The sequence below is a fragment of the Oryx dammah genome, unplaced genomic scaffold, assembly GCF_014754425.2.
Source record: "Oryx dammah isolate SB20612 unplaced genomic scaffold, SCBI_Odam_1.1 HiC_scaffold_17, whole genome shotgun sequence".
NCBI classification, from domain to species: domain Eukaryota; kingdom Metazoa; phylum Chordata; class Mammalia; order Artiodactyla; family Bovidae; genus Oryx; species Oryx dammah.
In genome coordinates, this window is record NW_024070201.1 from 36,637,164 (window position 1) to 36,649,273 (window position 12,110).

Genomic DNA, 12,110 nt, shown 5'->3' on the forward strand with positions numbered 1-12,110 from the left:
GGAAGGACAAAGTGAGGATTTTGGATAACTCGCTGTCTATGCTCTTCCTTATAACATCAAGTTTAAAAAGAACGATACTCATCACTTGTTAAGGACTTAGTAAGGACAAAGCATCATATCAGGTCCTTTACATGTATTTTATCTCACAATGATTGTGCAAGGTAGGCCAACCCCCAAGAGGCTGTGACTTGCCCAAAGTCAACCAGTTAATAAATGGTCCCAGACAAGATCAACATTCAGTCTGACCCCACAGTCCCACTATTTCCTCTTCATTTTCAGAGACAGCAGCAGATAAGAGTCAAAGACCAAGGTCTATGTCAGGCCAGGATTTAGTGCTGGCTATTGTCAGCCCTATGATATGGGAGATACTCTCTTAAGCCTCAATACTCTTATCTGTAAAATGGGGCAGATACTGCCAGCCTCACAGCATTAGTAGAACCCTCATATGCAAATGCTTATATACTAGAGTTCTCTCTGAATAGGGATTTCTGTGGCTGCCCTTCCACAGGGGATTCTCAAGACAAGAAAGAATTGATGAAGTACCCTCCTGCTTCTTCCCTTTCATGGCCTAGACAAGCATTTACAGAACGCATCAAGGGTGCCCACTCTGGGCTAGGAGCCTGAGAAATCCTGGGGAAGTACAGAACATGGACCATGCCCCCAGGGGGATAAACTGCCATGAAATAATTAGAAAAGAATAAATATCACTGGAACAGTCAACATTGCATTGTGAGGTGTGGCCTTCAAGGAAAGGAGGATTCCAGACAGCCAGGGCTGTCTGGGAAGGCTTTCCCAGAGTTGCTGGGGTGGGAGCTGGCATGTGAAGTTGCGGCAGCTTTGACCAGGTGGCAAGGCTGGAAAAAACAGGTAGGACTGGGGATCTGGGACACAGACAAGGATGAGGTTAGAGGATCATCTGACACAGAGCTCAGGCACCTGGTGGGATTTACAGAGAACAAAAATGCACCAGATCTACCACCTCCACCTCTGATAGGGAAATCAGAGGCTGAATACAGCAGAGGTCGGACAAGACAGACTCCCATAACCTCAGAGCGCAAAGACCCTTGAAAACCCCCTTACTCAATATTTTCAAACATATATAGTAGTAAAATCATTTTTCCCCAAATAAAACTTCTCATGGAACTCAAATATACAAAAAAAAAAAAAGAGAGAGAGAGAGACTGATACAGGGGCTGAAGTCCAGAATCAAGGGTCTGCTCCAAGACCCTGTTTCATGGAGGCCAAAAAAGGAAGAAACTCACAGCAGGTACAAGATCAGACAGGCAGGAGCCCACAGATCTGGACTCAGACCTTTGGAGGAGGTCCAGGGACCTTCCCATGGTGCCTCTCTGCCTCCTAGGATGGACAGATGGAGATGGAGAAAGGCCCTCTAGGGGTTGGGATGGGAAAGAGGGTGAGCAGTGGACTTGTGGAGATGCTCCAAGGGCATGAGGCATGTGGAGAACACATTCCTTCACCTTCCCCAGGAACACGACTAACAGCACTGACTCTGTGCTGCGGGCCATGCTGACTCCAGAACCTAAGCCCTGACCCCCTGCCCTCTGCCTTCACACTTACAGGTTCCGGGCATGGCTCCCCCTGAGCAGCTCACCTGGTCCCGGGTGTAAGGGGTGTCTACTCTCTGCTTGTCGCTGCAGGCTTCCAAGAGGATGCGGATGGCATTCAGCTGCAGGAGCATCTCACAGGCCATCGTGTCAAAGAAGGTGATGTTGGCAAGGGCCGCTGAGGCCAGCAGGAAGACTTCCCCAGACGAGGCCTCTTGGCACAGTTCTAGATGGTGAAGAGGAAGAAAACAGCTTCACTGCCAAGTGCTTTCATATCAGTTACCTCATCTGGTTCCCACAATAGCTTTGGGAGAAATTTTGGAAAGCTGTTTTAATTTCCATTTTACAGATGAAAAAAAAAGTAGTTACTGGAGAGGGAAATGTATCTTTCTATATTAGTTGCAGAGCTGATATGTGCATTCTAATTACTCGTTCATCCAACAAGTATCTACTGAGTGGACACTGGGTACTGGGCACTCTAGTGTCTTCATATGGACTGGTGAACACAGCAGATCAGATATTTGCCCCTGTTAAGCTTACAGCCTAAAAGAATTGATGATTTCAAACTGTGGTGCTGGAGAAGACTTAAGAGTCCCTTGGACAGCAGGGAGATCAAACCAGTCAATCCTAAAGGAAATCAACCCTGAATATTCATTGGAAGGACTGATGTTCCAATACTTTGGCCACCTGATGCAAAAAGCTGACTCACTGGAAAAGAGCCTGATACTGGGAAAGATTGAGGGCAGGAGGAGAGGTGAGTGACAGAGAATAAGATGGTTGGATGGCATGACTGACTCAATGGACATGAGTTTGAGCAAACTCCAGGAGATAGTGAAGGACAGGGGAGCCTGGTATGCTGCAGTTCACGGGGTTGCAAAGAGTTGGATACGACTTAGTGACTAAACAACTGGGCAAGAGAAAACAAACTTTTAAAAAGTTGATATATATATAACTGCAAAGTCTAATAAATATGAGGGAGGAAATAAAACAAGTGCTAAGACGATAGAGGCCCATTGGGTGAGTAAGAAAGGTCTCCCTAAGAAAGTGACTTTCCTACTGAGACCTTGGGGGAAAATGAATGAGTCATGAGAATATGTGGTGGGGGAAAGAGCATATTCCAAGCCAAAGGCACAGCATGTGCAAAGGCCCTGGGGCAGAGCTCTAGTGCATGTGTGTCTCTAGTAACGTGCACTAGACTGCTGCTAAGTTAGCCTTGAGGGAGAAGCTGAAGTTAAAATTCAAAAACACTGCTTTTCCAACTGTCATCAGCACAGTTTCGGGATTTCCTCTGGGTCCCAGCATAAGGATCACCTGGCTGCATAAGAGTCTTACATCATGTCCCTGACCGTCAGGCTCTTTCACTGATTCTAGGAGCCATAACCCATCCTAATCATATCCCCCCAACTACCATCTGTAATTGTACTAAAGGTTCTTTGGGGCTTCCCTGATGGCTCAGTTGGTAAAGAATCTGCCTGCAATGCAGGAGACCCCGGTTCGATTCCTGTGTCAGGAGGATCCGTGGAGAAGGGATAGGCTACCACTCCAGTATTCTTGAGTTTCCCTTGTAGCTTGGCTGTTAAAGAATCCACCTGCAATGTGGGAGACCTGGGTTCAATCCCTGGGTTGGGAAGATCCCCTGGAGAAGGGAAAAGCTACCCACTTCAGTATTCTGGCAGGTTCTTTGAGAAAGAGAGGGCCACCCCAACCTGCACCCCTCCACCACCTAACACATTCCCCCATGAGCTCCTGCCTTGGAGAAGGCATAAAGGGGGCCACGGTGCTGCCCACCCCCCCGAATGGATCTGACTTCTGACCCTCAGATACAACATGACCACTAATCAAGGGGCTTCCTGGGCCCACATCCCCTCCTACTGATAGTGCCTCTGTGAAAGTACAGGAAAAGAAGCCATAATGGGAAGAGCTGAGCTGTGTTATCCTGCTCTCTAGTTCTTGCTTCCAAAAGAGTCTACTCTTAGGTTCTGATATTAGAACTGGCACCTCGTGGCACCTTCTAGTGAAAGCAATTTCTGGCCCCTGCCTATAAAGGGACAGAAAATAGCATTAGTTGAACCCCCTGCAGTGTGCTTTACACAATGCCATTAATTTCTGAGCACCTTTAGGGCAGAAAGTAGTTGCCTCCATTTACAACGCAGAAGCTGAGACTCAGAGAAGCTAGTAGCAATAGCCACCTCTGATCAAGTGTTTATTCTGTGCCAGGCCCTGCTGTGCACTCTTTATCTCTCTAATTCATTCCATCCTCACAACAACCCAACTTTTTGTGACAATTTTATAGATGAAGGAACAGATGAAGGAAATCAAATGTTCAATGATTTTCCCAAAACTGTGGAACTGAGGGTTGATGGTAATTTGGGGGTTCGAGAGTTGGACTGTGAAGAAAGCTGAGCACCGAAGAACTGATGCTTTTGAACTGTGGTGTTGGAGAAGACTCTCGAGAGTCCCTTGAACTGCAAGGAGATCCAACCAGTCCATCCTAAAGGAGATCAGTCCTGGGTATTCATTGGAAGGACTGATGCTGAAGCTGAAACCCCAATACTTTGGCCACCTCATGCGAAGAGTTGACTCATTGGAAAAGACCCTGATGCTGGGAGGGATTGGGGGCAGGAGGAGAAGGGGACGACAGAGGATGAGATGGCTGGATGGCATCACTGACTCGATGGACATGAGTTTGGGTAAACTCCGGGAGTTGGTGATGGACAGGGAGGCCTGGCGTGCTGCAATTCATGGGATCGCAAAGAGTCGGACACAACTGAGTGACTGAACTGAACTGAGAATCAAATCCAAGTTTGCCTGACCCCAAACTCCCCACTCTTTCGATATTCTAGGCTGCCTCTTGTCTCCAGGCTTCTTTGCTTCATTTCCAGTGATGCTCCTGCAGATCTTATTTCATCTTTATCGAGAAGGCGATGCCTACCCTCCGGGCAGCACTGCTCCCCACAGCCCAGGTGTGACCACAACAAGACCTAGCATCTTGATCTAACCTCCCTGGGCTGCATATTAGCCAAGGAATTAAGAACTTTATCTTTGAAGGGACTGATGCTAAAGCTGAAGCTCCAATACTTTGGCCACCTGATGTGAAGAGCTAACTCATTGGAAAAGACTCTGATGCCAAGAAAGATTGAAGGAAGGAGGAGAAGGTGACGACAGAGGATGAGATGGTTGGATAGCATCACCGATTCAATAGACATGAGTTTGAGCAAACTCCAGAAGATGGTGAAGGACAGAGAAGCCTGGTGAACTGCAGTCCATGGGGTCACAAAGAGTTGGACATGACTGAGCGACTGAACAACAGCAACAAATAAGAACTCTATGACCGCCCCTTTACAATGATGGCTTTATCTTCTGATCTGGGGGGAACCACTAGGGTCAGCCCTTCCAGGCCACCTGCCTATGTCCAGGGTTTGGGGTGCGATCACACAACCCATAGCCCACTTTGCTACAATTTCTTCTAGTCCAAATACCTGCCCTCATTCTTAACACCATCACCATTGCTGCAGACATAGCGATTATTAACACAACTGTCTAAGTGCCTTTTAATTTTGATGCACATTTACTTGAGCCACAGGCTGAGTCACCTGGGATGTGTTAGAAAGATTAAATTGAGGATCCCAGTGACTCATTTATAAATGTTTCCAGGGAATGGCAAGAAACTGGAGGACTATTTTCCACCAAAGAACAGAGCTCTGGCTACCTGCCCAGAAGATACATCCCATCTGCTGACTCTCAGAGCCGAGTCCACAGTGTATCTTCATCAGGGCAAAATAAATAAGGAAACTCTTCTCTGGGGAGAAATCCAGACCAGGCAAAGAAGCTGGCATAGACATATGGCAATAGTGAAAGGTCACTTGGCATATATATTTTTTGATTTATTATTTGCTATCATTTATAGACTGGGAGATTTTCTATAAAACTTAGAATTTTTGTCTTTTTAAAAATTGCTCTTTCCTATATGGCAACAATCAACCAGAGTTTATCAGTGATTGCCTCTCTTTATTCACTGCAGATGCTTTTAAATTCAGTACAGGACTCACATCTCCTTATTTTCTTCTTCCATCTGGCCTCTTCACCTCATTTATGTTTCCTGCCAAGCTCTGGTGCATGATTGAGCATGACACCCCTGGCAGAAGTGAATCTGGAGATCAAACCAGTCAATCCTAAAGGAAATCAACCCTGAATATTCATTGGAAGGAAGGACTGATGCTGAAGCTGAAGCTCTAATATTTTATCTACCTGATGGGAGCAGCCAATTCATTGGGAAAGACCCTGATGCTGGGAAAGATTGAGGGCAGGAGGAGAAGGGCTTGACAGAGGATAAGACGGTTGGATGACATCGCTGATTCAGTGGACATGAATTTGAGCAAACTCTGGGAGATAGTGAAGGACAGGGAAGCCTGGTGTGCTGCAGTCCATGGGGTCGAAAAGAATCGGACCCAACTGAGCGAATGAACAGCAACATCCACCGCACATGCTTTTAAATTCAATACAGGACTCAAAATCTCCTTATTTTCCTCTTCCACCTGGCTTCTTCACCTCGTTTATGTTTCCTGCCAGGCTCTGGTGCATGCCTGAATATAACACCCTTGGCAGAAGGGAATTCTAACACTGTTATGTGGCCTTGGGAAAGTTTCTCACCCACTTCGAGCCTAGGTTTCTTCTCTTATAGGGTGGGCGTGATCTCTTGGGTTCCCTCCAGCCGAGGCTTTTCAACAGTCGGCTTCTGTATTTTCTCAGCTTTGAATCAATGTGGATATTTAACAAGTTGATTTCTCCCACCCTGGCCTGGAGCTGCCGTGACCAGAGAAACTAGAATCAGCCATTAAGTCAACTCTAACTAAGACCTCCTGAGTGCAAAGTACTTAGAGATCTGAAAATTCTAAAGCTAGGAGAACCCTTGGGAGAAACGGGTCCTTACCCCTCATTTCCTACAGTAGGAACACCATAAAGGGAGCTTTGCAATGCAATACGGCAAGTGAGGGGCAGAATCCCACACAGGCTGCCCAGGGCTACCGATCAAGAGCTCTTTGTCAGATGGAAGAATCAAAGACAAAAATCCAAGCCCAAGTGCCCTGACACCAACCCTACATTATCTGATGAAATCAATTTTCATTGTTTCAATAAGATACAGATATAGAGACAGTGACAGAGAGAGGGATTGAAATAGAAATACACCACAGCACCAGCACTTAAAGGGTGTGGTTTGCAAAACAAATTTCCTGAGGACTGCTCTCCAGGTGAGTTCTAGTTTCTGCAGTTTTGCAGAAAGAGTATATTCTGGATATCAGGCTCTGATTCTCCTGCCAGGAACACACACATCTGAATAGGGGACTCTAGAAGAGTCAAAGCTCTCAGGGCCCCAGGAAATGAGGCCAGGGTGGGGTTGCAGGCAGCAGGTGGGGTGAATGGCTGCTCTCTGAGAAGCCACTTGTCCCCAGGCATTGCTGCCACATCCCCCGGGCACCACAGATGGGAGATTTCGGGAACAAAGCCCATCAGAGTCTCTGTGGCCAAGGATCTGAACCTCAACATTGGAGTCCCCATGCTTCCCTGGAGCGTGTTCCAGTCTCCACTCAGAAAGGCCGATTAATCCTAGCCTGAACTCAAGTCAATGCTTGTAGTTTCTCAGAGGGCTGCAAGCATTCTAACAGAAGACTTAACAACAAAGCTCTTTCAAGTCTGACTCTGATCCTTAACCGCTGGGATTTGGCACATGTCATCTCTGTGGAGGAGTTGTGTGGGGTGTAGTGAGGGGGCCCAGGGAGCCTTTTCTGAAGACAACCATGACAAGGTCCCCCTCACCCAACGGCACCCCCTCACCCCGATGACTCACTAACGAGAGCTGTCACGATCTCTTCCATGCTCTCCAGAAAGCTGCTGAGGTGCTGGGTGAAGGGCAGGTGTGGGGAGGTGACCTGGGCCACCACGGCCGCAGCCTCGGCCCGCGTGGCTTCTGAGTGGCTGTCGTCGGTCAAAATGTCAGCCAAGCACAGAACGCCATCCACCTGCAAGTAGAGAGACAGCAGATGCTCACGACAATAATGAGACAGACTCACATCCCAGACTGGATCCCCAGGGGCTCTGGGGGCTTATCGTTTGGCTCCAGAGAGATCAGTGACTGCTCATGGGCTTCTTAGATAGCGGGCATCAGCGGGTGTCCAGGGGCTAGACCAGGGCGCCCACCATAGCGAACTGTAGTAGAAAGAACAGTCCCTTAGGAATCTCACACCCCTAGGCGCCCCTCCTCGCTCCCTCCTGCTCGGTCACTCAGCCTCTCTGAGACTCTGTTTCCTCATCCAGCAGCAAGGTGTGAGGAGTTAAAGAGGTGAAGCAGGAGATGCTAGCTCCAGAAGAGATGCCTGACAAATGGTGGCTCCCCTCCCCTCCTTAGGTCAGAAGCAGGCTGAGCTCAGCATCCTTTTTCCCCATCTTGTCCTCCACCACCTTCCCCTACAGAGGCCTTGCTCTCTCTGCCCCACCAGAGAGAAGCAAACCTGGGCACAGGGGACCTGAATGCCAGAGAAAGACGTCAACCCCCCGAGTTCTGCTCCAGTCAGACCTGCTCTTGGCACTGTAACTTCTTGAGAGCTTAATATATGCCCGCTACCACTGTGCAAGTGTTATTACACCATTAATCCTCATAACCGCCTTCCAAGGTCAGCGCTATGATACACAGTGCCTGTGTTATTATATCATTCATCCTTTTAATAACCTTCTGAGGTCAGTGTTATCATTATCTTCGATTTAAAGATGAAGAAACTGAGACACACAAAGGTTCATTGACTTACCCCAGATCACAGACTTTAAAACCAGTTGCTTTGGGATTTGAACCAAAATGACTTGGTCTCAAAGCCCACAGTTTTGAAGAGGCATCATGCTGTGCTGCCTTCTGAGAAGTGACCCCTGAGCTCAGCCTCCAGCAAGGATGAGCAGGCGAGACTTGTTCAGAGAAAAAGAGGCAGTAACTTGCCAAGGTCAGCTCAGCAGTACTCCTCAGATGACCCAGGACACCCACCTGCCTGGGGACCCTGCCATCAAGGGCCAGGGAGACCTTCCCTTGTTCGGGCTCAGGGCGGGGAGGGGCAAGGCAGGGACAGAGGCAGGGTGAGGTGAGGTGAAGTGGGGTGAGGTGAGGTGAAGTGGGGTGAGGTGAGGTGAAATGAGGTGAGGTGAGGTGAGGTGAGGTGAGGTGAGGTGAGGAGAAGCCCGTGCAGCTGCCCTGGGCCTGGGCTCCTGTCCCCACACCATTACTTCCTGCCACTCAGCTTCAGCCACACTCCAGGGGCTGCATTTAGTCTGACTAATTACCCAGTCATGTTCTAGGCCTCCCTTAAATGCTCTTGGGAGCCCTAAGGCCATTAGCAGTGAAAGCCTTTGGCAATCTCAGACTCAAAAGAGACAAATGTGGAAACAGGAGCCTGGGGAACAGTCTGCAATAAAACTCACCTGGATGTGCTCAATAAAAGAGAGCAAACAGCAGCCAGCAGTCCCTGCAGGACTGGGCTCCTGCCAGGTGTTTGGCTAACAGGCCCTCTGGGAGGGACCTCACCTGGGCCCAGGGAAGAAACAGGGGCTGCTCTGGGCCTAGAAATGGGAAGCCACCCTCTTCCTGCAACCTAAGACACCTCTTAAGCTTATCTGGTTCTTCGCCTCCCCTCTTCCAGCACCATCTAAGGCTAGACAGCAACAGGGTCTCTAGTGGGGGACTCTCTCAGCCAGTCCAACTCCCTAATCTCATCTTGGATGCACATGGAGTTGCATCCCAGCCCCAGCTGGGAATGCTGGTCAGACCCAAACTAGATTCAGACCTAATCCCCAGCAGGTTCAGGGAGATGGGCCAATCTGAATACACTCTAGAGATCAGGGAATGGACGGTCCCCAAGGGCCCACTCACCAGCCCAGACTCCCACTTGGCAAACCCACTAAGCACAGCCTCCCTGAGCACATGCTGAGTGCCAGGCTGTGTACTGGAGCAGAGGGGCAGGGGAAAGTGAGTCACCCACAAATGACCATTGTACAACCTGACTTCCGGGAAGACGTCCTGGAAGCCACTCTGACTTAAGGCCCGCACCCCAGATCCCCCAGATCAGGGAGGGAGACCCTCTTCAGAGCTCACATCTAGGCACATCTACTGTCATGACAGCATGTATAACTGGATCCCACAGATTCCTGACCCCTGGACAGTGACCCTGAATTGTTGAGTGGGTCAATTTCCCAGGCTTCTGGCTCTGATGCCAGTGACTGGCCACGTGGCCACCTGCTAGCAAGCAGCCACCAAACGAAATTGATATCCATATCCATCACCATCTCAGCAACTTCAGTCCAGCCCAGCTCATCATCAGGAGGCCCTGAGGGGCCCCCACCACTGGGCTGTGGGCTTCTCAGTGTCTGAACCAATTCCTATAGTCTCAGGAAATGCACAGCCTCTGGAGTCATACCTAGCTGTTCTGAATCCTGCCTCCATATTTACTAGCTGGACGATTTTGGTACCTACTTTGAGCCTTTACTTTGTGTGTGTGTGCATATATATATATATACACACACACACATATATATGAAAATGAAAGTCTCTCAGTCATGTCCGACTCTTTGTGACTCCATGGACTGCACCCCACTAGGCTCCTCTGTCTATGGAATTCTCCAGGCAAGAATACTGGAGTGGGTAGCCATTTCCTTCTCCAAGAGGATCAAACCCAGGCCTCCTGCATTGCAGGCAGATTCTTTACCATCTGAGCCACCAGGGAAGTGCTCTCTCTCTCTCTCTCTCTCTCTCTATATATATATATATATATAATGGATAAACCCCAAAGGGTGCTGAACTCTGGGATTAACTAAGAGCTGCATATGCAGTGCCCGCCACACGGTGGCACCGTCATTCCACCTTAACCCCTTCCAGCAGGTACAGTCATCTCTCCTAGACTTGGGGCCCTGAGTCCTTTCACTTCCCCTACCCTGGCTTAGGTCCCCCACCTGGACTTCTCTCCAGGGCTCCTTTCTGCAGGCTCCTCTGAGGTTGTGACCCCGTGGGAAACCTCAGCTCTCTGGATTGGGGCCTGCAAGTTTTCTCACTGGCTTGACAACCTTGGATCGTGCAGGCCAGAACGAGAATTCTGCGAAGGTCAGTGCCTCCTGTATTAACGCCCAACCAGGAACAGTAAGATGAACGACTACATTCCTCAGAAGGGATCTGAGAGCAAAAGTACTGCCCGTGCATCTCTAATGTTCAGCAAACAGCAACTGAGCTTCTGCGTCGTGACCGATGCTGAACTAGGCAGACGGACACAGAGATCAATTGGAACAAAGAAAGAAGAGATGGAGAAACAGAGAGATACAGAAACCAAAGAGAAATGGGTGGGAGAGGGAGAAGCGAAAGAGAGAGGTCATACGCATAAAAGGATTTGGGAACTTCACTGGTGCAAAGCCCAGCCTTTCCATTCCTCTCTTTTCTGGCCTTTTTAATTACCTCCCCCTGGTGAGAACTCTCTCCATCTGGGCCTCTTCTCTTCCTGGGCCTCCATGATACCCACTTCGGGGCCCATCTCCTCCTAGCTAACTGCTTCTTAAACCCAGATTTTGCTGTCAGCCCACTCTGGACCACGTCAGCAACACCTCTCAAACCCAAGTGACCTTAATGACTCACTATAGGGACTGTCAAACCTAGCCCTCCAGCTTTGACCTGATCTTGGGAAAGGCTCCCAAGATCCACATATACATTTCCAAAACTAATTTTCCCAGATATTTCATAGACAAGTCAAACCCAATTCACTTAGAGCTGAAGTGTTCCTCTTCCCTGCCTTCCCTCCTCACTCCCTCTCAGACCCAGGTAAGAAATCACCTCCTCCGTGAACATGCATCTTCCTCCCCCAGTCAGAAGATCTCTGTCCTCCACACACTCTGATCTGCCCACAACTAGAGTGCTTACCATGTTGGCTCGTGTGTGCTAAGTTGCTTCAGTCATGTCTAACTCTTTGCGGCGCTATGGACTATAGCCTGCCAAGCTCCTCTGTCCATGGGATGCTCCAAGCAAGAAAACTGGAGTGGGTTGCCATTTCCTTCTCCAGCGGATCTTTTTGACCCAGAGATCAAACGTGCATCTCCGGTGCCTCCTGCATTGGCAGGAGGATTCTTTACCACTGAGCCACCTGGGAAGTCCCCCGGGTTGGTAAATGCCTAGTTTTCATGCCCATCCCTGCACTCGGAGCAGCTCCTAGACCGAATCTTCTCTGGTGTCTAGTAGGCAGCGGAGGCCCGACAGACAACCTCAGCTGCCTGAAGTGTGGGCTGAACGATCAGGAAACAGAGGCCCAGGGAGGGGAAGAGACTGCTCAGACCACGAAGCAAGGTGATGCCACAGCCGAGACTCCCATCCTGGTTCCCCCTCTCCTGGCCCTGTGGCCCATCTGTGGGGCCTTTGACATGGGCAGCAGAGGAAGAGGCTGGCAAGAGGGCCAGGTCAGCAGGGGCTGCTTAACTCAGCTCCTATGGTGGGCCCAGGAGTAGCCCAGCCTGAGACTAGCTCCCTCCAACACTGGT

General features: G+C 49.4%; 1 protein-coding gene across 1 annotated transcript in view; it reads right to left on the reverse strand.

Moving 5' to 3' along the window:
- Window positions 1-12,110, reverse strand: part of INSC (INSC spindle orientation adaptor protein) — a 94,294-nt gene that overhangs the window by 18,544 nt on the left and 63,640 nt on the right. Inside the window, exons 7-8 of the mRNA XM_040258297.1 lie at window positions 7,411-7,582; window positions 1,613-1,791 (exon numbers count right to left, since the gene is read on the reverse strand). Of these exons, the coding sequence (XP_040114231.1) occupies window positions 1,613-1,791; window positions 7,411-7,582 (351 nt within the window). The remainder of the gene's footprint in view (window positions 1-1,612; window positions 1,792-7,410; window positions 7,583-12,110) is intronic.